This window comes from Sus scrofa, chromosome 6 (genome assembly GCF_054392235.1).
Source record: "Sus scrofa isolate SSC_HxYL_T2T_F1_AM1 chromosome 6, Sscrofa_HxYL_maternal_Yorkshire_Landrace_v2.0, whole genome shotgun sequence".
In the NCBI taxonomy this organism is placed as follows: Eukaryota; Metazoa; Chordata; class Mammalia; order Artiodactyla; family Suidae; genus Sus; species Sus scrofa.
In genome coordinates, this window is record NC_139388.1 from 86,522,103 (window position 1) to 86,549,651 (window position 27,549).

A 27,549-nucleotide genomic window follows, 5' to 3' on the forward strand; every position below is an offset into this window, starting at 1 on the left:
GCTTGCTCCCCGAGCCCAGGGGTGGGGATCCTGCTCACACGGTCTACTTTCTCTGATTTCGAGTTTTCTCATCTGTAAAATGGATCAGGAAATATCTGTTCTACTTGATGCAGAGTGTTTTTTTTTTTTTTGGGGGGGGGTGTTTGTTTGATTTTGTCTTTTTGCCTTTTCTAGGGCCACTTCCCGCAGCATATGGAGGTTCCCAGGCTAGGGGTCCAATTGGAGCTGTAGCCGCCGGCCTACACCACAGCCACAGCAACGCCAGATTCAAGCCCCGTGTGCAACCTACACTACAGCTCACGGCAATGCCAAAACCTTAAACCACAGAGCAAGGCCAGGGATTGAACCCGCAGCCCCATGGTTCCTAGTGGGATTCATTTCCACTTCTCCATGACGGGAACTCCTGTTTTTCTTCTTTAACTTGTACCTGCAACACAGGCAAAAGATTTCCATTATTTTTTCTACAATTTTTATTCTTTTCAGAACACTTAGACCTACCTATCCCCACCCTGATTCCTCACTGCTCAGATAATCCTTCTATACGTGCAGGATTTAGGACATACAAAGAAATCATGTAATTTAAGATGATGATGATCAAGAGTTCCCACTGCGGCCCAGTGGGAATGAACCTGACTAGTGTCCATGAGGATGCGAGTTCAATTCCTGGCCTTGCTCAGTGGGTTAAGGATCCTAAGTTGCCGTGAGCTGTGGTGTAGGTCGCAGACACAGCTTGGATCCTGCGTTGCTGTCGCTGTGGCATAAGCCAGCAACTGTAGCTCTGATTACTTCCATATGCCGCGGGTTGCAGCCCTAAAAAGACCACAAAAAAAAAAAAAAAAAAGTTTATGCTCAGATTTATAAGGACTGTCTTGTCTTGACTTTTCTGGACTGACCAGAAATTAAGACTTTTGGTTGACCCAGGCGATATACAAACATTCAAGAGTGGCTCATGTGTTCAGAACTCTAACAATAATTTTGGAGGAAAAAAAATAACCCTGAGATCATTCTTATGTTACACACAAATCATAAATATTTTAAATGCCAATTTGCAGTCAGTCTCCTACCTTCATTAAATAAAAGGTGCAATAAAAACTGTGCCTGCAATGGCTGGGAGTGTTTACTGAATGAGGGGAACTATTTGCTGGGGCCAGGATGATCTGATTTTCTGTGATATGCCTTTGTCCAAAGAAATGCTTCTTGAGACATGCAGATGGCATTTTGATTTTGTGTTGACAAAGGCAGCGAAATTTAGCTTTTCCCAGGGTCCTAGTGGCCAGACTGCATGTGGAGAGGGCAAACGAAAAGATCAAATGGAACAGGCTAATTGCTGGACACGGGGAGAGGAGCCAGGATGCCGGAGAGGAAGTAAGAACACGGAACCAAGGGGAAGGCTTCCAACAGAGAGGTGGGGGATCAGGAGAGGCACAGCCAGAGCAAGACCTGACGGCCTCAAAGCACCGTGCAGCTAACAGGATTACCGCATTTCTGCTCCTTGCCAGCTGACTCCACCATTGTTCTCCAGGTCTGAAAAAAGCTTCCTGTAGACAAAACACTACTTCAGCTTTATTCCTCACCCAGACAGAAAAGCAACTGAAAAAGGGGGCGTTTTTGTATACACTGAGTGTGTGTCGCTGGAGGATTTCACCACTAGACTAAGAAAATAGTCAGCTCCACTGGCAGGTTAAAAAAAAAAAAGGAATGAAGCAGATTTATTGTACTGCCATGGGGGGAGAAAAAAAAACCCAGCTATCATTAAGTTGAAAATGCACGTCTACCGTGGACAGCCTAATCCCCAAACCGAGAGAAGGACCAGGGGAGAAAGAGAGCGTGAGCACATTTGTCCCTGGTTTTTGTGGGGGGTTTTAGTTTTTTGATTTTTTTTTTCTTTTTCAGCTGCACCTGTAGCACATGGAAATTCCCAGACCAGGGATCGAACCCAGGCCCCCCACAGAGACAATGCCAGAACCTTAACCCACTGCACCACAGCAGGAACTCTTCACCTGGATTTTGATGGTGGTTTGCTTTGTGGAGCAGGATGATAAAGGCCTTCCACTTTCTGGTCTGTGGCTTTCTATGATGCTTATATATATCTTATGATGAGCATGTGTTGTTCAGGGCCACATTAAAACATTAATGAACAAGAAACATGTAAAACTGATCTGTTGGCGGAAGGACAGAGTACCGACTTGAGAGATGTTCAGTTTTGGATTAACAAAGAAAGTCATTCCTTGAAGTCCTAAACATTTATTGCATGCTTACTGCATACCAGGACCTGAGCTGGGCCTTGGAGATAGGAAGCTGAATGAAGGAGCAGCAGGTTGGGGAGGCAGAAGCACAAAGCACTAAGTACAACATCCTTCAGCTTCCACCAGGAGGATGCTCACCTGCAGGCAGTTGGCCTTGTGTTTATCTCCCAAGGAACCTGGCTCTCCCTCAGGAATGGCAAAGGCACGATGGCCCTGCACATTCATTATCACTTTCTTGGGCCAGGCCTCGACTCCGTTAGCATATCAGTCTCCTAACTGGTTTTCCAAAATCCACTCCTAACCCACACTGTAGTCCATTCTCCACACAGCAGCTGGAGGGAGCTTTTTTAAAAAGTATGTGAGATGACATTACTCAATACCTCCTGTTCTCCTCCAGGGCTTCCCAGCACCCAGAAAACAAAATTTGAACTCCCTTCCAAGGTCTTTACGGCTCTGCATGCACTAGCCCCTGCCTATCTGTCCAGACTCTCCTCGTCCCCACCCCTCCTCCTCATGCCACTCGGCCACCTTCTTGTATTCCCCGCCAGCTAAGCTGTTTGATGCCCCAGGACCTTTGCACATGTTATTTCCCCAACTCTGGCTTTCTTCATTCAATCCTTGGGTCCCAGCCTCAGAACTTCTCTGGCCCCCCAGTCTAAAGTACATAGTATTGGGAGTTCTCTTGTAGCACAGTAGGCTAAGGATCCACCGGGTCTGGCATTGTCACTGCAATGGCTTGGGAGGCTACCATGGAGCAGATCTGAGCCCTGCTCCAGGAACTTCCATATGTCACATGTGTGGCCAAAAAAAAAAAAAAAAAGTACATGGTATTGCCCACTCCCCCACACCCCACCCTCGCATATTCTTTTTCTTGGGCTACCCCTCAAAGCACAGTGTGGAATTATTTCGTTTGTCGACTAGTTCTCATCTTGAGTTCCCCACTGGAATCTAAGGTATATCGCTGGTCTGGCTCAGAGCAGCCACAAGACTTACGCAGGGAAGCCCAGCAGCGCCGGAACGTGGGGATTCCAATCCCTCCCCAGCTTTAGACCTCAGGACCCAGCTGTGCTCACTGATGTGCAAATGGTCCCTTCAAGCTGGGTCACTTTGAGTGAGTCCCTTCCCCTCTCTGTGCCTCAGTTTCCTTTTCTGTAAATTGAGAATAAGATAATCCACTTCCTGGGCTCTTGCAAGTATTAAATAAGTGAACACATATTTAATACAGCACATAGACCATGAAAAGTGCTTCATCATTATTATTTTCAGGCTCGGATCAGCCCAGGAAAAGACTATCCAGAGCTACACTATTCCACACAGTAGCCACCGGCCACGTGTAACTACGGAGCACTGGAAATGTGGGGGTACATACTAAGACGTGCTGTGAGTATAAAATGTACATGGGATCTTAAAGACTTAGGATGAGGGAGAAAATGCAAAACATCTCATCGATAATTTTTATATTGATTAGATATTGAAATATCTTGAATATACTGGGTTAAACAGAATATATTATCCAAACTAATTTCACTTGTTCCTTCTTACTCTTAAATGTGGCTGCTGGGAAAACTTAAATGACCTATGTGGCTCCCATTATATTTCCTTTGGACAATGCTGGCCTAGCAGGCACTCATATACTTCGAGCATATTATAAATGATTGGATCCATCATAGAAGGTGGGCAAGATCTTTATAGTCAGGAAAATAAATATTATTTATAAATATTGTAAAAGAAAAAGGCAATTTAAAATGAAGTATTCTGGGGAGTTCCCACTGTGGCTCAGTGGGTTAAGAACCTGACTAGTATTCATGAGGATGCAGGTTGCATCCCTGGCCTTGTTCATTGGGTTAAGGATCCAGCATTGCCGTGAGCTGTGGTGTAGGTTACAGGCTCAGTTCGGATCCTGCGTAGCTGTGGCTGTGGTGTAGGCTGGCAGCTGCAGCTTGGATTTGACCCTAGCCTGGCAACTACCATATGCTACAGGTGTGGCCGTAAAATAAGAAAATAAAATAAAATTAAATTAAGTATTCTAAGACCAAAATATTTTGAAAGGATGGCATAAAAATATCAATACCTTATGTCAATTTATGTCTCAGTTATTTCAGAGTGCTTTCACATTTGTAGTCTCATTTGCTTCATGTAATAAGCCTGTAGGGCAAGTATAATCAATTCCATCTTACAACTGAAACCCAAGAGATAGCGTGACTTCCTCAAAGACAGTTCTACTGATTTCCATCCACTGTGGCGTCCTTGTGCACCAGGTATTGTGCTACATGAGCACTCAGCAAAGACTACCTCATTTCGTATTTGCATTAATCCCATGCAGACATGTAGGCATAAAACCCCACTTTACAGATTAACCAACCAAGTCCTGAAAAGTGAAGAGACCTGCCCAAAGCCACACAGTTTGAAAATGGTAGAGTGGAGATTGAACCTGAGTTCATATCTTAACTATGAACCATACCTTCTGCCTCAGTGACTACAGAGTGATGGGAATTGGCAAAGAGCTGTTTAAAAAAAAAAAACAAAAAACAATTTTCCGGAGTTCCTGTTGTGGCGCAGTGGAAATGAATCCAACTAGGAACCATGAGGTTGCAGGTTCAATCCCTGGCCTCGCTCAGTGGGTTAAGGATCCGGCATTGCCGTGAGCTGTGGCGTAGGTCGCAGACTCCGCTTGGATCCTGAGTTGCTGTGACTGTGGCTGTGGTGTAGGCCGGCGGCTACACTCTGATTCGACCCCTAGCCTGGGAACCTCCATATGCCACGGGAACAGCCCTAGAAAAGGCAAAAAGTCAAAAAAAAAAAAAGGAAAGAAATACCAATTGTCTGATATGTAAAGATAGAAGTTCACTTTCCCTATAAGAATCTAAAAAGGAAATGAATAGTGTCTGCGAACAAGGTGGCAAATAATATACTCATTGTTACAGATGAGAAAACTGTCGCCCCGAAAGGTTATGTGAGAGGAGTCATGACGGTAAGTATTTTCCGGGGCGGTGGTCTTCCCGCTGCTCCATGCTCTCCCCCGTGTTGCCCACGGTTTTCCCTCTGGGTTCTGCAAGTTCCTATGAGAGTGTTGCACAGACTCGTGACACCATTGGATGGTCAACAAAGGCCAACCAACTACCAGGTGCACTAAACACCATTTCCCTAAGCTTCCCTCTTCCCTTCTTCCATTTCAGTAAACGATTCACTCAGTATATATTTAGAAAGCAGGTGCGGTGTTCTTACATTGTAATGGTTTGGTGCGGGAGTTTCAAGTTTGAGAACTTTCCTGAAGCTTGGCAGCTGGAACATGCTGGAACAGGAATTACTGAAGTCTTTCTTCGAAACAAAATGTGATGGGATTGTGTATGCATTAGCTGCAGGGTGTTTAGAAATGATGGTATCCAACCGGGCCCGCTGTGAGGAAAAGCCAAAGAATCCACATCACCACTTATCTTATGGCTCTGAAGGACAGATGTCAAAGAGATGGTGCCTGGCATTTACTCTTTTTTTTTTTTTTTTTTTTTTTTTTAATCTTTTTAGGGCTGCCTCTGCAGCACATGGAGGTTCCCAGGCTAGGGGTTGAATTGGAGCTATAGCCGCTGGCCTACGCCACAGCCACAGCAACACAGGACCTGAGCCATGTTTGCAGTCTACACCACAGCTCACAGCAACGCCAGATCCTTAACACACAGAGCAAGGCCAGGGCTCGAACCTGCGTCCTCATGGATATTAGTCAGATTAATTTGTGCTGAGCCACAACGGAAACTCCTAAAAGCACTTTATGAAAGGTGAAACTCTGGCAGGGAACAATGACAAAATTACCTTGGGCTTTGAGGATTTATTTGCTCTTGGAAAATGCAAGTTCAGGCCTGTGTTTACTTCTGTAAACTAACTCAAATTATTCATCTTATGTTTGGGATTTGGCAAAAGTAATTTTTGCCATAAATGCATTTTCACCCAATCCTGATGCAGGCCGCTTGACTCATCAGCTGCTGGGTGATTTGTACAATGGGAGGTTGTAGTCTTTCTTCTTCCTACCTTGGCTTTCCTTTGAGTCAAACCTCACTTCTCGTTTCTGAGGTTAAATAATCAGAACTTCCTAAATAACCGATTTGTTTCTAAGGCCTCCAAGGTCCAAGGTCCCATGAGGAACCACGCCTGTCCACCCACGCCTCCTCTCCCCCCACGTAATCACTGATTTCATAAAACCCTACGATATTTTTGGTGTTTCAACAGAACAAATCCTACCCCTTCCAGGAAGCTATGATAAACTATTTTCGGTTAAAAAAAAAAAAAGAATCAATGTTTGCCAAATGAAAAGGGACAAAAGCCATAAAAACTCGGCGATAACATCACTTTTCCCTGGGGTAGTATGGCAAGTATTGAAGCCTGATAAAACAAAAAATTTGTTTTGTTATTTCATGGTTAAAAGCTTGAGAACGTTGCCTGGGTCACCTCTGCTGGATAGGGGTCAGCGACTCCCCAAGCACAGAAGGTGGGGGAGGCTGTTTGAAGGCCTCAGGGCCCCACCTGACCTCACGCTGTACTTGGTGGCGGTAACTCTCACCACCTGGTTCAGGCGCCACTGATTAGTGGGCGGATGCGCCATCAGAAGCAGGAGCGTTCTTGTCCAGTCTTAGTTGTGCCGAGTCTAACCTGGGTTCAAGTCCCAGATCTGCCTCCTCCCACGTGGAAGGATGCACGGATGTTCTCAGAAGTAAGGTCACCCCAGCCTGGGAGTCACTTTGCCTTTGCACTTGGGGCAATAGTTAGCTGCATACTTTTCGGGGGCTTTGCACTGAATCCCAATGACAACCCTGTGTAGACGCTGTTATGATTTTACCCCCACTTTGCAGATGAGGAAACTGAACCTCCTCAGCTAGTGAAGTGGTGGAACCAACATCCTCACCCAGACGGTCTGTCTCCACGAGGTGAGCAGCTGATAAATGCCTGTGGGAGGTTTTAATTCAGGAAGAATCACCACTCGAAATCTCCTGTGCCCAGGGGTGGAGGCGCACCCTCTGCTCTTTCCTCTTAACTCCCACAGAAGAAGCGTGTTGAGATCAGACCTTCCTTGGTGCTACCTTTTGCAGTGTGTCTGTCTTGGGTCACCCAGCGGTATAGACAAGTATGTTTTTCTTTTGTTCTTTTTTGTCTTTTTAGGACTGCACCTGCAGCATATGAAAGTTCCCTGGCTAGGAGATGAATTGGAGCTGCAGTGGCCGGCCTACACCACAGCCACAGCAACAAGGGATCTGAGCCACATCTGCGAACTAAGCTGCAGCTTGGGGCAACGCCGGATCCTTAACCCACTGGGCGAGGCCAGGGATCGAACCTGCACCTTATGGATACTAGGCCGGTTTGTTACTGTGGAGCCACAACAGGAACTCCAGCAAGTGTGTTTTCTTAAAGCACTCTTTCCCAAAGTGTGTTCCTTGGCATCCCAGCTCTATAAGATAAGATCCTATTGGTCATAGCAGCAGTAAGGAGAGAGCTCCAGGGTCAAATAAATTTGAGAAGTCTCACGACATGATCCCATTTCAGAGATTCCTAGCACTCATGGGGGTAGTAAATGCTCTGAGAAGAGCCACAGTAAAGAGACCTAACTTGGTTTAAACAGCCCTTTTCAACCTTCCTCCATCATAGGATCTTTTTGGCTTAGAATATCTACCAACATACCCTTTGGGAACGGTTGTTCCGAAAGATGCCTGTTCGAAGCAAAGTTTCATAAAATGTCATAATGGATTTAGCGCCCGAGAACAGCTCAAGTGACACTTGCTCCCCAACCCTCCCTTGATTTTCTTTTCATTGTCAGGCCTACGGTCCCCAATCTGGCCTCATGCTGGCACTTATGAGCCCCCCTCCAGCACATACCAGTTCTTCCAAAGTCACTGCTGCCCCTGGGCAAATACAGAAAGGCTGTGGAAGTCTCCCCAGCTTGCCTCGTTTGACTTCCTAGTCGGCCCTGTGAATAATTCTGGAGCAAAGCTTTGGAATACAGTAGATTATGTGGACTTTGATGACAGGTCCTCTCAAAAGGTTGGGTGCAATTGTTCCAAGAGTCATCAGGAAGTTTCTAAAACGTATTGACCCACAGAGGGTTTTGGTCGGCCTCACCCCAGCGTCACACTCCTTCTACCATACCAGTGTCAATAAGGCAGACCTTTCTCTGACAAGGACTGCGTTTTTTCGTTTTTTTTTTTTTTTTTTTCCTGGCCATGGACATTCTCAGGCCAGGGATCAAGCCCATGCCACAGAAGTGATAAGACCGAATCCTTAATCGCTAGGCCGCCAGGGAACTCCACGAGCAGGACCGCTTCTATTTCTTTTTTCTTTCTTTTTCTGTCTTTTCATTTGTTTGCTTTTTATGGAGGCACATAGAAGTTCCCAGGCGAGGGATGGAATCGGAGCTGCATCTTCAGGCCTAACCACAGCATAGCAACATGGGATCTGAGCCACATCTGCAACCTACAGTGCAGCTTGCTGCAATGCCAGATCCTTAACCCACTGAGCGAGGGCAGGGATCAAAACTGCATCCTCATGGACACTATGTCGGGTTCTTAACCCACTGAGCCACGATGGGAACTTTTTTTTTTTTTTTAGGAGGGCTACTTTTAATCCCTTCAGAGTCTTGGAATCTGGAACCAGGAGGCACTGAACATGACAGTCACCAAAAGAAGGGGCGGAGGAATGAAATTCGTGTCCAGTTCGGAAAGGAACTAGGCAAGATGTGGGGAGGTCCTGACAGAGCTCCTCCAACCACTTAAGGGCCCTGCCCAAGGATGCAGGCACTTGTGTGTTTATCCATGTAAATACAAACCCTCATATCCATCACAGCCGGGAGAGGAAGCCTGAACAGCTCTGCATCTGACTTCTCTGGGGTTGGGTCTGAGTTTTTTAAAGACCTGAAAGGTCTGATGAGATCCTGTCCTGTGCAGATCTTCCCTGGGGCCCCTTCTCCTCCAGACGACCGGGCTGCGTCATCTGGAAAGTTACTGCCCGTAAAGCCCAGCAGGGAAATTGATGGTGTGCTCTGATTCAGTGCCTTCTTTGGCACCAGGCAGGAATGGGCTGTGCCACCATTTGGCAAAGACATTCTCAGGGAGAAAACTCGAGGTGTTGCAGGAAGTATTGTTTGTGACTCAGGCGGTAACAATCACAACATCTAACGTGTTTACGATGCTCTGCAGTTTCAAAGAGAATTTCACTCCCTGCAACGTTAACTTGCCCAGCGCCTCCGGGGCGTCTCTGCTCTATGAGGCAATTGGGACACTGAGGGTGACGTGCTTGAGGTCACATCAAGAACCCACAGCTGAGTCGGGATTAGGTTTAAGTCTTGTCTCCAGCGCCAGGCCATCGTGAGACGGCACATCTTTTGCCCGGTTGCTCTGGAGTCTCTTTGCTTGCAGGGTTTGGGGCAGAAGAAAGAGGCAGAGGCTTGGCTGTTCTGTGAACTCACTGGGGGCATGTGCAGCCTCAACGTCTTTGCTAAAGAAGAGTTAACTCCAGAGTTAGTTTGCTCCCTGGGTCCTCAATTCTGCCAAGTTTGAATTCCAATAAGTGGCTGCATTCAGTGTGTCTTAAATGGTCTCTTTGTGTTGTGTGGTTTTTTGTTTTTTTTTTTTTAAATCAATTCCAATGTCAGGTATCATAATACATTTTTTGCAAGAGATTATTATAACTTTTAAAGGGACAGACGGCATAGGTGTCTTGTTGATGCTGGAGTGTGGGTTTGCTTTCTTTTTCACTTTCCTACCTCAGCTACTCTCACTACCTGCTTTGACCCTTTCTCCTTGTCATATCTATTTTTCTTGCCAACTGAGAAATGTTCAAATAAAGAGTATCCTTGCCCAGTTCCCGTCATGGCTCAGCTGAAACGAATCTGACTAGAATCCATGAGGACACAGGTGCAAGCCCTGGCCTCGCTCAGTGGGGTAAGGATCCAGTGTTGCCATGAGCTGTGGTGTGAACTGTAGTGTAGGTTGCAGACAAGGCTCGGATCTGGCATTGCTGTGGCTGGGGTGTAGGCTGGTGGCTACGGCTCTAATTTGACCCCTAGCCTGGGAAGTTCCATGTGCCACGGGTGTGGCCTTAAAAAGATCAATCAATCAATCAATCAATCAGACTATCCTTGCCCAGATCTGGTCAGAGACATCAGCACTTCGTTTAGCTATTTGGTGGTTTGAGCCTTCCACAAAGATAAAGTCCCCCATCTTACGAAGAAGAGAAATGAAGAAGAGAGGAATGTCACCAAATTCCCGGCCTGCCGCCTGCATTCTTTCTGGTCGCATCCGATTTCTGAATAATATGAATAACCCACATAGACTAAGCCTTGTAAAAAATCCTATTAGGGCAAGATGTATAATAATAACTTTTTGCTGGTTTGCCTGAAACACTCAGGAAGATATTTGCTGGTCTGCTCCCTAAAGACAAAATTGGATTTTGAATGTTCTTCTAGCTTCGCTCCCCACTCTGGTAATGTGTAGCAGTGGAAAAAAATTACTGAAAGGCATGGGCTCCAGTTTCCCTGCATGAACGCTAAGGAGGTGGTTACTCTCCTAAATAGAACCACAGGCCTTTGGAGAGAAGGGGCCGGAGGGCCAATACCTGCTTGTGCAACGAAGGAAGGAAAGCATCCCGCAGATAATGCCCTCGCTCCGAGAAGGGGTTCTCACCATAGAGGGAAACGTGCCCGTCCCTTTCTTAGACAAGGACACACTGTCGAACACAGGGGACTGGTGAATGACGTCGTAGAACCCAGGGCCAGGGATGTCGTCCTGAAAGGGAAGAGAACGCAGTGTCATCAGGATACTTTCAATTCCACGGGGCTTTTCTGCCAGCTTTACATCCATTGACACTAAGCCTTGGTGTAACCCTCCGGGACAGGCGTGGATGCCACTACACGGATGACAGCCCGGCCCCACCATTCCCAGACCTGCCTAGTCACCACCTCACTGAACCAGCTGGAATTCCAACCCGGCCCTGGGACCCCCGAGACCCCTTGCTCTTTCCTCGATGCCCAACTGCATTCCGGAAGAGCGCTCGGTTCGGCGTCCCATCAGAGGAGGGAGCGGGGAATGGGACCTGTGCGAGGTGGATGTGCAGGTCAGCGTGTGTGGACTGGGTGTGCCGAGCCCACGGCCAGGGGAGGGTGACCGATTTCACGTTCACCACACCCCACCTGACTCAGCTTCCTCCTCAGCCTTTCAGAAGAGAAATCAGGGAGTGTTTCTGTTTATGAAGCAAAATGAAACAAAAACAGCCTTCATCCCAAACAAGACCATTTCTTACTCCGCAGACAGAAAGAGGCGGGCTCGTGGGGCTCAAGGGCTAAGGGAGGCTGGTCGGTTAGAGAGGCACAGACAGAAGCGCCATGTCTAAGGTCGTTTCTGCTGTCACAGTCCATTGGGTTGGCCTCTCACTTCCCAGACGCGTTACCAGGGGGACGTGAATGTTGACAGAAGTTGGCCAGGCAAATAGCATGAAATGAGAAGGATGTTCTAGTATCTGGAGAGTTTCCTGGGTGCCAGGAGCTTTTCAAAGATTGTCTCAGTTAGTCCCCCAGTGAGGAAGGGATGCTCCCATTTTACAGATGGGGACGTTGAGGCACTGCGATGAATTCGCCCAGGGTCCCACTGCAGTCCCATGTAATGCTGTACACAAGCCTCTGGGGGTATTTTCAGGTCCATTTTAAGGAAAGTGAGACCCAGAGATGTGGGGACCATAGCTAGTGCATGGTGCAGTGCAGATTTAAACCCAGGCAGCCTGACTCCAGAGCTCGCTGCCGCCAACGTCTGCCACCAAGGCCCCTCCTGTCTCTGCTGTCCCTACTGCCTTCCTCAGAGCAGAAGGAGAGCTTATGGTACCATCAGGGTCTCCAAGGACACTCCGGTCTGGCCCTAGCTGTGTGTGACTATGGTTTAACAGAAGGCATGTGCTCATCAGGGCTGTTAAGAGGTCCTTCTGGGCTGAATGCTAAATTCAGTGAATCCTTTGCTTTGCTCTGCAGCAGGTGGGGACCTGGGAGCCAAGAGCCGATTCCTGCCTTGACGGTGACTATGATCCCTGGTGGATGGGGCGGGGGGCGGGGGGAGGTGGCAGAGCAGACTTCCAGGGAGGGTGTAGCAGGTGCGGGAGACACAGCACAGCCAGAAAAGCCTGGACCTGTGGGTGCTGATTGGAGGGGCCGAAGGAAGAGGAGTGTGAAAAAGGTTCCAGGGGTTCTGTCTGTAGGGCCGGTGTGTTTGCTGATGGTTACTGTTGCCAGGCACTGTTCTGAGTCCTTGACACTCACTAACAAAGCTAATCCCCACTGTAAAGATAAGGAGAAGACAGGGCCTAAAAGGATAAGGACCAGGGTCATGCAGCCAGTATTGTTATATATTGTTATATTGATATAGTGTACTATCAGGGCCAGAATTTGAACCCAGGCAGTCTGAGGACAGAGGCTACTCTCGACCACGAACCCAAATAACTCTCCGATGAGTGTAGGATGAAAGGAAAGACAATCCTGCTAAGTTTTGAATCAGGAATTCTCACATCAAATGAACCTATCTACAAAACAGACTCACAGACATAGAGAACAGACTTGTGGTTGCCAAGGGGGTGGGGGAGTGGGATGGACAGGGAGTTTGGGGTTAGTAGACGCAAACTATTACACTTAGAGTGGATAAGCAATGAGGTCCTGCTGTTTAGCCTAGGGAACGACATCCAATCTCTTGGGATAGACCGTGTTGGAAGATAAAATTAAGAAAAGGACTGTATATATATATATATATATATATGCCTGAGTCACTTTGCTGACAGTGGAAATTGGCACAACATTGTAAATCAACTGTAATTAAAAAATAAATAAATGTACACAAATAGGAACTCTGCTGCTGACTAAGTAACCTTGAACAAGTCGCCTCTTTAGACCTCTTTCCTCATGTGTAAATCAAAGATGTAGCACTAAATGCCTTTGAGCTTCCGGAGTCCCTAAAGCAAGAGAAAGCTGAACAGAAAATGTATCTGTGATTTTTTCCGGGTTTACAGCGTAAACAGGCTAGTGCATCTCTGACCCCTAGTGTGCTGCCACACTCCCAACACCAGCATCAGCTCACCAGAATTTTCTGGGCACTTACACATGTCTGAGGAGCCTAGGCTTGCCAGATAAAACACAAGACCTGAGAGGCTTCCCATCCCGCCCTGTCCAGTTAAATCTGAATTTCAGAGAAACAACAGAAAGCTATTTTAGTGTACGTTATACTAAAATAGTTTGTTATTTCTCTGAAATTCTGAATTAACTAGGAATCCTGCCTTTTCATTTGCTAAATCTGGCAACCCTACTGGACCTTAATCACATTTTAATTCTGCCGCATTGCAAACTGGTTTGCGTCAGGACACACAGGAAGAGAACTGTCACCTCTTAGCCTGGAGGGAAGGCGTGCTGCCTGTTTACTCTTAGTACATGTCCAAGAAGGGCCTTCGGGGCAGCGGAGAGCTAGGGGCTGGCCAGTAGGAGCACAGGAGGGTGGCTGTTAAGTATTCAGAAATGCTGCTGGCAGAGGCTTGAAACGGACCAGAACGAGGATCCTCACACCACAGAGACTGGCAAGTGCTAGAAACCAGGACCTTTCTTGGCGGGGGGAAGAGCGATTTTACCAGCACACCACCACCTACGCTGGACATCATGTGGGTTTCTAAGCCACCGGGAAAGGTCCAGCTGCAGTGAATTCAAGCTTTCTCCTGCAAACCCTAGAGGTGGCGGATGGCTCCAGGGAGCGCAATAAAAACCCAAACTTTCAGCTCTGGGATAATGGTCCAGGTGACTGATACTATGCGACGTTGATGAGTTCAGGCCTCTCCACATATCCCAGGGCAAGAATCCAAGTTGGAATTGGGGTGATCTCAGCCACCCTTTGGCTCCTGAGCTGAGATCACCTCAGGAGGCAAAAAAAAAAATAAACAAACGAAACTAAGTGGGTGCGGGGAGGGAGTTCGGCTGTTGAGTGTCTATGGAGAGCTCTGGGCCGGGGCACCTGTTGTCCCCTGTGCCTGCCCCACAGCGTGCAGATTAAATGAATCAATGTCCCACCGGCGTCATTATCACCAGTCTTTGAGTTGCCACCACAGTATCTGTGAAGCCAGGACTTTCCCCGGGAGGTTAAGACCTACAGGAGGGACTGAGCAAGAGATGACTGGCTGGTGTGCTCCCTGCCCCACACCCGACACACATCTGGGCAGCATTTGGTTGAAAGGCATTTTGAGAGCACTTTCGGGGGATTAAAGTCCCAGATGGGCAGCCTCTGCAGGTGCCAAGGGTAGACACAGACCAACATCTACTTGACCTTGGAATAAGTTTCAAGAGGTAAAGAGGAGGAGGGGGAATCGGGAGTAGGGCGTTTACCTCCTCACCCAGACAGCTCATTGGTTATGGGAGCCAGTCTAGCCTTGCCCAGCAAGGGTCTCCCAGTCCTGATTTCAGAGACTGCCCAACGAATAGATTCAGGTTTGTCCAACCATTTCCAGGTTGGAAAATATGCTCTCTGCTGGATCACTGCCTAAAGCCCACTCTGGAGCTGCCTTTGGAACTTTCAGAGCTGTTCCACCCTGCTTTGGTCTATTTTAGGGGGTGACTGGCCAGAGTTCTCAGGAATGCCAAGGAGAACAAAACCTAGGAGTCTGCTGAAGGCCTAGAGGTATATAACAGAAAAAGCACAGCTTTGGGGTGGAAACAGAGCCCTGTCCTGTGGTTACCCCCCTGGCAAACCCACCTGGGAGCTCGGGATTCCTAAGAGAACAATTCCCTTTCACAAATGCCTCTGGTCTTAGGGTCTCGGGACAAGGCATTCGTCTACCCTATTGACTTCACCAAAGGCCAGAAAGCCTTTTCTCAGGCTGCTGTGGCCAAAGTGGCGAGTCCCCTCACTGGGCCTCAGTCCCCGCCTCTGTGAACCTGCAAAGCGGGGGTGTCAAGATCCACGGTTTTCAACTGCACTCCGGGCCTCCACAACAAATGCGGGGAAAGGAGCCAAGCTGACAGTGGCTTCAAGTAGCAATTTCCCTTTACCTGCACCACTGACGAGCCTCAGCATGAGAGGCTGTCACAGACGGGCCCATCTGCTAAGCTCAGGGTCCCTGAAGCCCTTTGGTTCAAACCGTCTCCCACTCTGAGATGTGCCCCCTGTAAGATGCTCTTCCTCCTTCCTGCTTTCTCCCCCTCCGCAATGCCCCCCCTCAAGTCCGCACGCTCGCGTCTGGCATCAAAGTTTCCACGCCTCTGATCACAGGGAGCACACGTCAACCAAGGAAATGACACTTTCTTATGCAGAGTCAGAGAAGATGTCAGAAATGGAAGTTCCCCGGGAGCCTGGAAGGAAACCAGGATGCCTTCTTGAGCAGATTGGTTCTTAGAGGCCCAGGGGAAGAGCAGGTGTGGGGTAAGCCCGGGGACACTGACCATCTGGGCAGTGAAAATGGGGACCAGGTCTTTGCCCATCACTGGCCTGGATGGGTGGGAGAATCAGTCAGGCAAGAGAAACCAAACCCGCATTTTCAAAGCATCAGTTTACATCAGTAGAGCCTCTGAGCGCCAGGCCCTTCTCTGCAGAGCCCTCTTCTTTCTTAAATCTGGTATCAGCCCATCAGCAGCCCCTTGAAATCCCCTGAGTGGAGTTTGGGCAAAGGCTCAATTCAACAGACACGCACTGAAACCTGCAGTGGGACAGGGCCTGTGCGGACGCGCACGGACACAGGCACAACCTAGAGGAAGCTGGAACATTCTGGGAGGGAGATGGAGAAGACGCAGCAAAACAATGCAAGGTGTTCCCGTGACGCAGTGAGAAAGGCATGGACTAGAGCTGGGGTCATTTATTCAATCCACTTTTGAAGGATTTGGGGTCTGGAAAGGACAATGACCACCACCCTGGGAGTTCCAGGCTGGGGGAGACAAGACGCAGTGCCCATTACCGCCCCGCCAAGAGCAGGTGGTGGGGCGTTCGGGGGGAAGTCGTGATGCTTCCACGCGGGGAGACTCGGGAAACAGGCTGGGAACCAGGAGCCGCTGTCTGGTCGTCCTCACTCTGCCTGACCCTGGCTGTGCAAGTTACCTGGGCCCCTTTTGGTCTCAGGGTCATTATCTGAAAAGTGGGGCTAATGATGAGCCTTCTCACAGGGTGATTATGGGGATTAAACAAGTAAATAAATGCACCATTTTCCAGGGGTGGGGGGTGAGGGGCGCTGGCATGCTGTCTGTGCCTGCCACATGTTTGCTATTTCCACCAGCATGTCCTGCAGACCCCCTGGGGAGGGGGCGCAGGTGACTGATACGGAGAGGTCAGGCTTCCAAGCAGGAAGAGCCTGCTGTGGTTCAGACCTGCACCTGGGAACTTATCCCCTGAACATGGTGGTCTCTGCACACGGATCATTTTTCATTTAAAAATTTCCGATGTGTAAAATATCCCTAATCTGGTACCTTATCAAGGTAAGAAGTGAAGAGTATTCACTTTGTACAGTTTCACCACAAATTAAACACTGGGTTGCTTAGCAGTGAGGTGGGTGGCTTTACTGTCAGACTACGTATGAAACTAACATGTATTTTACAGATTTGCACCTAAAGGATAGGGTGTCCTACCAGTATTCATTCATTTGCACCTAGAATGGATCAGTCAGGTTGAGGATCATGGTGGGTTTTTTTTTTGGCTGCACCTGAGACTTGTAAAAGTTCCTGGGTCAGGGATTGAACCCACACCACAGCTGTAAGCAGAGCCTCAGCAGTGACATACACAAGATCCTTACCTGCTGAGCCACAAGGGAACTCCTAACATCCTTATTTTGAAGATGAGGAAGCAGAGATCCAAAGTCTTTAAGTGGGTTGCTCTCCGTGTCACACAGCTTGGGCAAGAGTAACCCCAATCCAGGGTGACACCGGGACAGAATGGGGGAGGTGGAGGACAAAAGTGTCCCTGGGGTTGATGGGTTATGCTCTGTCCCCGATTAGGCATGTCTCTTCATGTACCCAGAGTCAGCGGCGCATCTGTAAATAATTGTAAAATGTTCAGGGGAGCAGACGTTTCTAGAAGCCAAAACTGCCAGTGCAGACACTGAGCTCAGTGAAGGATTCCTGGGACCCAGCAGTCAGATGCTCAGGGGGAACGTGAGCTGGGCCACGAGGCCCTGAGGTTTCTCCACGAAGTCAGACTGATAAAGTAAGTGCGCTTTTCAGGGCTGCTGGTTCTGTGTTAGGATGCACTAAGTGGGTCAGAGCACGCACGTGAGGACACCACCAAGTTATGAGATCAGGCATAGGGTGTGTGCAGCTAATGTTATAAGAAGGGTGGGGAGACATCCGAGCTTTAAAATCTGCTTTTAATTTGTATTGCCTCACTAAATTATTGGGCGACGTGAAACAGGAGTCTTAACTTCTCAATGCCCATCTCCCTCAGGAAAAATGAGAATAATGAGCATAGAATAAGGCATTTTTCCCCCTGTTTTTATAGCTTGAAAAACCTAAAAAATTGTAATAAGTTAAACTACATTTCAGAGGAAACTGAAACCCAGAAAAATCAGGTGACTCGTCTAAAGGCACATGGCTGGTAAGAGAGAGGGACATGGATGGGGGACCTGGTGTGTGGATCCCACACCCTTTCCACAAAACCCCATCCTTTAAAAAAAAAAAAATATGGCTGCATCCACAGAATATGGAAGTTTCTGGGCCAGGGATTGAATCTGAGCCATAGCTGTGACCTATGCTGCAACCGTGGCAATATCGGATCTTTTAACCCATTGCACCAGGCTGGGGATTGAATCCACACCTCCACAGCGACCCCAGCCACTGCGCTCAGATTCTTTTGCTTGTTTGTTTGTTTTTCTTTTTTAGGGCCACACTCGTGGCATATGGAAGTTCCCAGGCTAGGGGTTGAATTGGAGCTGCAGTTGCCAGACCTATGCTGTAGTTTGCAGCAATGCCGGATCCTTTAACCTACTAAGCAAGGCCAGGGATGGAACCAACATCCTCATGGATGCTAGTCAGGTTCTTAACCTGCTGAACCACAACAGGAACTCATGCAGTCAGGTTCTTAACCCAGTGTGCCATGGTGGGAACTCCAAAATTTCATACTTATTTACAAAAGCTTTCAAATACTCAGACAAACGTTTTTACGTTGTCAAGTCAATGCGACCACGTTTGAAAAGCATGAATCTCGTGAGGACACCACCAAGTTATGAGATCAGGCACAGATAGCGTCAGTGAGAATATGGGGGTTTGATTCCTGGCCTCGCTCAGTGGGTTAAGGCTCTGGCATTGCCACAAGCTGCAGTGTAGGTCACAGATGTGGATCCCATCTGGTGTTGCTGTGGCTGTGGGGCAGACTGGCAGCTGGGGTTCTGATTTGACCCCTAGCCTGGGAACTTCCATATGCTGCAGGTGCGGCCATAAAAAAGAAGAGAGAAGGAAAGAAAAGAAAAGTAGGAATCAAATGTCTGAGCTCTGGAGTTCCCGTCGTGGCGCAGTGGTTAACGAATCCGACTAGGAACCATGAGGTTGCGGGTTCGGTCCCTGCCCTTGCTCGGTGGGTTAACGAGCAGGTGCGGCCATAAAAAAGAAGAGAGAAGGAAAGAAAAGAAAAGTAGGAATCAAATTTCTGAGCTCTTTCTCTTCTATCTGATGCTGCCTGTAGCTTTGGCTGGTTGTCACCTTGTTTTCTCCAGCAGAAAGATTTTTGAAAAGTAATAGTCTAAAATGCAAACTCTAAAAGCCATACCATTCTGTTTCTGGGCTTGAGTCTTCAGGACGCAATCACATGGAGTGGGGCCTACCCTCACCACCTGACATTGTCCCCTGTCTTGAGCTTGGTCTGTGTGGCTGAGGCCTTTTCAGAAACACACTGGCTGATTTTCGCAGGACTTGATGGCTTTTCAGGCCATAGGGGAGGCGTGGTGCCGTGTGTGTGGAAAGAGAATGAGGCTTTGGAGTGAGTTCGGCCTGCGTTTGAGGGCTAATTCTTTCAACACTGATTTAGCAAATACCCATGTCAGGCCTCTTCTATGTCAAACCCTGCATGTGTGACCTTGGGTGGGTCATTTAACTTCCCCTAAGCCTCTCTTTCCTCTTGTGTTAAATTAAGGTACTAAACTCTTCCTTCTAGTATTGTTCTGAGATTAGAAATATGGTCTAAAACTGATTTCACACATAGGGATTGGTAAATGGTGGCTGCCATGATTTTTATTGGAAGCAGGGCTGCAAATATCCCAGAGATGAATAATATGTTACTGTTAAATTGACCAGTGGAAAACTAGACAGAGAGAGACCAACAGACAGTTAAAACATAGAAAAACCAAAGAGAAAAGAGAGAAAACTCCTGAGTAACTATCTTATTTATCACCTTTGGAGAAAACCTACGAGCAATTAAAAATGTGTGTGTGTTTAATAACAAGTAATTTAAAATGTATGTGAATACATACACATACACACTATATTCTTTATTATTTGCTTTCTTGATATACTCCTAAAATACCAGAAGTGGAAGGAACTTAAACATTCTCTGGCTCAGTGCTCTTGTTTACAAAGGAGGAAACAGGGCAAGGGCCACAGGGTCTTGCTGAGGCCTCTCTGCTGCTTCCTGACTCGCCTGCCTTCAGGACCCAGACCTGCCCATTCCCTCTCGCCATTTTGGCCAGGAGATAGGATGAAAAACATTTTTAGAATGCAGCAAAAGGTAACTGAGATGATGACTGCTCCAAAGGAATGTTATTCTAAAGGGCTTAGTTAAACGAATAAAGGCATGAAGAATTTACAAGACTCTGGCATCTGCGGGTTGCTTCGTCCCCCTGCTGGTGAGAGGGGAGAACGTCAGACCTCGGCCGTGAACGGATGAAGTTCCACAGGTTAGGTAAAGACCCCTGAGGAGCCAAGCAGAACTTTCCAGATAGAAGAGGCAAAGAGACACAGATATTTGGGGAAGCGGGTGAGGATGGGGAAGTGCGGAAACAGTGATAACACATTATTAAAGGAAGCTTAAAAAGGGACAGGGAGAGGAAGGTGTCCTTACAAAGGTTTGTTTAAGTTTATTAGACTCTCATTTTTCCACTTACGCTATTTGAAGAAAGTTTTGTTAGTTCCTCTTGTGTTTTGAGTGAGGCTGGGGGGAGGGGAAGGAAAGGATTTTTAGCTTTTACATACACCTGGGATTTTTGCATTTTTAATTTTTATAATAATTTTTAAAAGTACATTTCTTCTTAAAAACTTGTTTGGTTTCAGTATGGCTTCAGGGGCCAGACATGTTGTCTCCCCCTGGAGTTCAGAATTTTCCAGCCCATTCCTACCATCCAATCAGAGCACAGAGCTGGAGAGGGTGCTGCAGCTCCTTGGGTGACACTGCCCTCTAGAGGTCACAAGGACAGATGCGCCAGCCAGACTCACAGGCCTGTCCTGTGAGGCTAAAATCCAGACTTAACAGTCATATGACCCCGCAATCCCACTCTTGGGCATATATCCAGACAAAACTCTACTTAAAAGAGACACATGCACCCGCATGTTCATTGCAGCACTATTCACAATAGCCAGGACATGGAAACCACCTAAATGTCCATCAACAGATGATTGGATTCGGAAGATGTGGTATATATACACAATGGAATACTACTCAGCCATAAAAAAGAATGACATAATGCCATTTGCAGCAACATGGATGGAACTAGAGAATCTCATACTGAGTGAAATGAGCCAGAAAGACAAAGACAAATACCATATGATATCACTTATAACTGGAATCTAATATCCAGCACAAATGAACATCTCCTCAGAAAAGAAAATCATGGACTTGGAAAATAGACTTGTGGCTGCCTGATGGGAGAGGGAGGGAGTGGGAGGGACTGGGAGCTTGGGCTTATCAGACACAACTTAGAATAGATTTACAAGGAGATCCTGCTGAGTAGCATTGAGAACTTTGTCTAGATACTCATGTGGCAGCAGAACAAAGGGTGAGGGGGAAAATGTAATTGTAATGTATACATGTAAGGATAACTTGATCCCCTTGCTGTACAGTGGGAAAATAAAATAAGTAAATAAATAAATAAAAAAGAATCTCTAAGACAATGCCATTACCTTTTTGTGGTAAAATCTCTTGGCTTGACTATTAAATCCTTTTTTTTCTGATTCTGGAATGACTGAAGGCTGATATTTATAAGGAATGGAGGATTGTGTTGGATATGCAGCGGTAAAACCTAGACAACAAAAATTAAAATTAGCCCCAAACAAAGAATTGACAAATGTACAAGTCACAGAGCTATACACTAACATTTTATTTTAAATGCAATAGAAGAGAAACTTGTCTTTGGACAAGACATAAACAGGAAACTAGATTTTTTTTTTAAAGACCCTCTGATCATGTATTGGGTCACCCCCAATCCCTCACCCCTGGCCCCCAACCTCCTGCTTTTAAACTGGTGAGAGCTGGTCACAGCGCTAAAGCTTCCTGCCCCAGGGAAGAGAAAAGCTCCATCGAAAAGGCATTCTTGCCAAGGAGGAAAAGAACATAAAACCGTCTGGAGCAGCCTGGGAAGCAGAGCCAGGCAGGGGGCCGGAGCGAGCATCCTCACTTCTCCTCAGTCCAGAGTCACAGATCAGCAAAGCACTACAGAGACACAGAGAGGACAGAAGTCCCAGAGCTCGGCTCACTCTCACTCTTCGGGACACCGTGCAAGACCAGTGTAAGGTTAGGTTTCTGCTCTGAGCAGATGTGGGGTGAGAAAGCAGAAGGGGATCATTTATAGAAAATCAAATTAAATTTATGTACGTCCAGGTCGTGATGTATAAATGATAACGCCCCCTTTCCTCCCTCCCTCTCCCCACACGTGGGAGAATGTCCACAATCGTGAGGACTCCACAGGCAGGAGTTCCCTGGTGGTCTAGTGGGTTATGGATCCAGTATTGCCACTGCTGTGGCTCAGGTTCGGTCCCTGGCCAGGGAACTGCTACATGCTGTGGGTGAGGGCTCCACAGGCAGCATCTACCAGCATGGCAGGCTGATTACAAACTCTAATCAGTGCGTGTGAAAGAATCTGACTCCGTTTTTCCATTTTGGCTGCTGACAGCTTTTAAGCTGCACCCTGCCTCTTCCCCTTCTGCTCCATAAGTGGGCAAAGTGATGAGAAGGGCTAGATGCTCCCTCCCTCCTTGAACTTGAGCTGCAAGTTCAAACCACAGCAAAGCCCTGCCCTCACTCCAGCCTCACTTCCTAACCACAATAAAACCCCAAGCCAGTCTCCTTTCCCTGTTCTCAAGCCACTTTTGGATCAGATTAGAAGTCTGCTCTGCTGTCCCCAGAAAAACCTCATAATGTGAGCTTTTCACATCCTTTTTTTTTTTCTTTTTTTCTTTTTTCTTTTTTTTTTCTTTTTACAGCCATACCTATGTCATATGGAGGTTCCTAGGGTAGGGGTTAAATTGGAGCTGTAGCTGCCGGCCTACACCACAGCCAGGGCAACACCAGATCCCAGCCACATCTGCGATCTATGCTGCAGCTTGTAGCAACACCAGATCCTTAACCCACTGAATGAGGCCAGGGATCAGACCCGCATCCTCCTGGATACTATGTGGGGTTCTTAGCCCACTGAGGAACTCCTCACATCCTCTTACTGTGTGTGCTGCATGAGCAGTCTTGATATCTAAGCCAAATTTGGGGTGTGGGGAATCCATCCTGATTCAGCAAGATGTCCATAAAAGTGGGCTAACATCTCAATATCAAAATCCTAAGCCTCAGAGAGAAAAATGTGTGCAAAAGTGAAAAAAAAAAAAAAGATAACTAAGAGAAAGAAAAGAAGAGATGTGTTAGGATGGGAGTGAGGTTGCGTGGAAATTTCTTTAAGACCCATTTCTCAGTCTCTGAATTTTGCAAAAACAAAACTGCTTTTCAAAAAGGGAATCCAGGAGTTCCCGTCATGGCTCAGTGGTTAATGAATCCGACTAGGAACCATGAGGTTTCAGGTTAGATCCCTGACCTTGCTCAGTGGGTTAAGGATCGGGTGTTGCCGTGAGCTGTGGTGTAGGTTGCAGAAGTGGCTTGGATCCTGTGTTGCTGTGGCTGTGCATAGGCCAGGGGCTACAGCTCTGATTAGACCCCTAGCCTGGGAATCTCCATATGCTGTGGGAGCGGCCCAAGAAAAGGCAAAAAGTTGAAAAAAAAAGGGGGAGGAATCCAATACCAGAAGATACAATTATGAACCAGCTTTACAGATGAGGAAACTGAGGCTTAGAAGGATTAAGCTACTTGTGCAAATCACAGAACCATTAAATGAAATAGCTGGGATGTAAACAGCTTGTCTACTGAACCCGGGCTCTTAAACTCTAAGCTGTCCTTCCTCTTCCTGGGCCTGGCTCAGACTGAGGACTCAAAAAAAGAATGAATAAAATAATGGGGAGGGTGCAATTTAGCTTAATTTGCCTGGATTGAGGGCAAAGCAAGTAGAAGAAACACAATATACTCGGTTAGAAAACATTTGAAGTTATCAATACATAGTATGTTTATTCTTTTCATCCCTTCTCTCTCCCTCAAACCCTCCCCCTGCCCCCCATTCAAGTAGGTAGATGGCTTTCTCTCTCTCTTTCTTTCTTTCTGGCTGCACCCACGGCATATGGAAGTTCCCACGCCACAGCAGTGACCTGAGCTTCAGCTGTTTCAATGCCAGATCCTTAACCTGCAGGGCCACACAGGAACTCCTGAATTTTTTCTTTAAAGAAGTTAGAGAGCCAAGCAGAAAGCCATAGATACAGGCTTCCTAGCTTTTTTTTTTTTTTTTTTCTTTTTCTAAAAGCCTAAGCTCATAGAAAGAGTTTACACAGGAGACAGGTAAAGAAGGCCGGGGGTTATTTTCAAAAGGTAAAAGGAAACACATTCTCCCAGGGGAAGGAAAGATTCCTCCTTGACTAAAAATGAAGAAACGCTTTGGCTTTTGGTGGTGGTAGAACTGCATATATCAAAGCAAGGCGCTTGTTGAGGTCAACTAGAAAAACAGGATTATTATTAAAATCACGCTGGATAGGAGTTCCTGTCGTGGTGCAGCGGAAACGAACCCGACTAGGAACCATGAGGTTTTGGGTTCAATCCCTGGCCTTTCCTCAGTGGGTTAAGGATCCGGTGTTGCCGTGAGCTGTGGTGTAGGTGGAAGACACGGCTCACATCTGGCATTGCTGTGGTTGTGGCTGTGGCCGGCAGCTGTAGCTCTGATTGGACCCCTAGCCTGGGAACCTCCATATGCCGTGGGTACGGCCCTAAAAAAATAAATAAAACACTCTGGATAATTGAATTTCCATTCCCAAACAAAATGAAACTAAATTTGCCATCCTAGCTAAAAAAAAAAAAAAAAAAAAAAAAAAAAAAAAAAAAGATAAAAATGGACAAAATACATGAAACAGTGGTTTTCAAGACAGATATCAAACAACAAAGGATAGGGACCCTTGGAGATGGGAAACAAATGAGGTAGCGATAAGACTGCACCCCGCTAACTGCCTGGAGAAGGTCTGCAGACACAGCACAGGAAGAAGGGGCCCAGGTGGAGCCTGGTGGTCTCCTAGAGCTGAAGAGATAAATCTGGGAGTCCAGAAAGGCAGGGTGGTGCAGAGAGCCAGAGAAGAGCAAGCTACGTGAAGAAAGAGTTCTGGAAACCTGCACTGGCTTCCCCTCCAGGGGTTTCCTGAGTGGTGGTCAGCACACGCATGTGAGAGACCTACCCAAGGTTGGGGAAAGAATCACCTGAAAAATTAAAGGAAACAACGTCTGACTACTGGGAACAGGAATAGCTCCTGTTCCCACAAGTCAGAGTGGAAAGCCTCATAATTCATGGAATACAAGGAGCAAATGCAGAGGGTTTTGCCTCAGAAATAGGTCAAAATGCTGCTCTGCTTCCAGCTAACCAAGCTTAAAAGCAGGTCTTGAACATGTCCAACTATTTCCATGTAATTGAACTGCATCCTTTGTGCATCCACAAAGCACAAGAACTTATAGGACTAAAAATATACAGTTCCCAACAGGTCAAAATATCTCGCATTCAATAAAAATAAATAAATAATGGACCTGCAAAGAGGAAAAGAAATTCACAATGAGGAGAAAATAAAGAATTGATCAAAAGCAACTCGGAAATGAAACAGATGATAGAATACAAGAACATTACATTATTTATACAAATCACTGCACTTAATATGTTCAAGAAGCTGGAGGAAAGATTGAACTTATTAAGTAGGTATGTGAAAGATATAAAAAAAGATAAAACTTCTGTAGATGAAAACTAAGAAGTCTGAGACTAAAGATACACTAGATGGGACTAATAATAGAGACTAGATCCTGCAGGTGGGGGGAACCTAGTGAACTTGAACACACTGAATTAGAAACTATCCAAAATAAAACACAGAAAAAAAAAAAGGACTGAAAAATACAGACTATCAGTGAGCTATGTGAAAACTTCAAGGAGCCTGATACACATGTAATTAGGCTCTCCAAAGAAGAAGGGTGGCAGAGAGGAAATAGAAAAAAATATTTCAAGAAAAAAGTGGCTAGGAGTTCCTGTCATGATGCAGCAGAAATGAATCTGACTAGGAACCATGAGGTTGCAGGTTCCATCCCTGGCCTTGCTCAGTGGGTTGAGGATCCAGCGCTGCCATGAGCTGTGGTGTAGGTCGAAGATGTGACTCGGATCTGGCATTGCTGTGGTTGTGGCTGTGACCGGCAAGTGTAGCTCCTATTTGACCCCTAGCATGGGAAGCTCCATATGCTGTGAGTGCGGCCCTTTAAAAAAAGCAAAAAAAGCAAAAAAAAAAAAAAAAAAAAAAAGAAAGGAAAAAAGAAAAAAGTGGCTGAAATTTTCCAAATTTGATAAAAAAAAAAAACCCAACCCTTAGACCCAAGAAAGTCAGTGAACCTCAAGCACATGAAATAGGAATATAATTATACCAAGGCACACAGTAAATGCATTGCTTTTTAAAAGCAGCAGAATATTACATACAAAAGAACAAAAATAAAAGTGACAGCAAAGGACTGTTAGACACAATATCTGTAAAGTACTAGAGGGAAAAAACGCTGTCATTCTAGAATCATGTACCCAGTAAAAATATCTCTCCACGACGAAAGCAAAATAAAAACTTTTGAAGACATACAAAAACTGAAAAAAATAAATCCCTGGCAAACTGGAACTATAAGAAAGGTTAAAAGGAGTCCTTCAGGCAAAAGGAAAATGATACCAGTTAGAAATCTGAATCTCTATAAAGGAATGAAGAGCTCTGGAAACAGTAAATATGTGGGTAAATGTGAAACATAGAACAACCAGCACAAAGTGATACATTTAGATATAAGTATAAAATTCAAATCACTTTCAAAATAACTGACTTTTTAAAGCAAAAATAATAACACTGTATCATGGTATTTATAACACATAGAAGTAAACGGTTTAACAACAATAGAGCAAAGGCAAGGAAGGGAAAAATTAAAATACACTGTTGTAAGAAGCTTCTCCGACATACGAAGTATAATAATATCACATGAGAGTAGAATGTGATAAAATTAAAGATGAATGTTATAAGCTCTATACTACAGATCAGCAAACTTTGTCTATAAAGGGACAATAGTAAATATTTATGGCTTTTTAGGCCACATAGTCTCTCCTACAACTATCCAACTCTGCCATTATCAAGTGAAAGAGCCATAGACAACACATAAACAGAGGTAGCTATGTTCCAATAACATTTGATTTATAGAAATAGGCAGCAGGTCAGATTAAGCCTAAGGGATAAAGTTTGCCAACCTTTGCTTTAAAGAAAACACTAAGAAAACACTGCAAAGAGTTATTCCTAAGAAGCCAACAAAGGAGATAAAATAGAAATAAAAAACACTCAATACAAAAGCAGCCAGAAAAAGCAAATAAGAAACAGACAGGACAAGTAGAAAACAAGTAGAAAGATAGTAGGCTTAAACTCACACACCAATAACCACATTAAATTTAAATAATTTTAACATCCCAATTGAAAGACAGAGATAGTGGGGTTGGATACGAAAGAAAGATCTAAATATATGATTTCTACAAGAAATATAAATTTGAACCCAGGAATAGGTTAAAAGTAAAAGTATGGGAAAAGAAACACCATGCTATCAAAAGAAAACTAGGTATTAATAATAGACAAAGCAGATTTCGGAGTCAAAATATTACCTGCAATAAAGAAGGTAATTTCATGATGATAAAGGGGATAACTCTTCAGGAGAATATGACATTTCTAAATGCTGATATATTCAACAACAAGAAATGCAAATTACAGAAAATAAAAACGGATAGAACTGCACAAGAGAAAATTCCGCAA

The 27,549-nt window shown here is 46.0% G+C and overlaps 1 protein-coding gene across 32 annotated transcripts in view; it reads right to left on the reverse strand.

Moving 5' to 3' along the window:
• The window catches only part of STPG1 (sperm tail PG-rich repeat containing 1), a 58,971-nt gene that overhangs the window by 17,507 nt on the left and 13,915 nt on the right, over positions 1-27,549 (reverse strand). For 8 of the 32 annotated variants that reach the window (XR_014807295.1, XR_014807294.1, XM_084963368.1 and 5 more), the window contains exons 3-5: positions 21,313-21,431; positions 10,836-11,005; positions 5,472-5,642 (exon numbers count right to left, since the gene is read on the reverse strand). Coding sequence is in view for 26 of the 32 variants with exons in the window: in XM_084963362.1 (XP_084819488.1) it covers positions 5,472-5,642; positions 10,836-11,005; positions 21,313-21,431 (460 nt within the window). In the remaining 6 variants the exon portion in view is untranslated. Of the gene's footprint in view, positions 1-191; positions 428-467; positions 608-1,478; positions 1,539-3,188; positions 5,643-10,835; positions 11,006-21,312; positions 21,432-27,549 lie in introns of those variants that run through there. The other 24 variants (XR_014807296.1, XR_014807297.1, XM_021095549.2 and 21 more) reach the window with 9 other exon arrangements.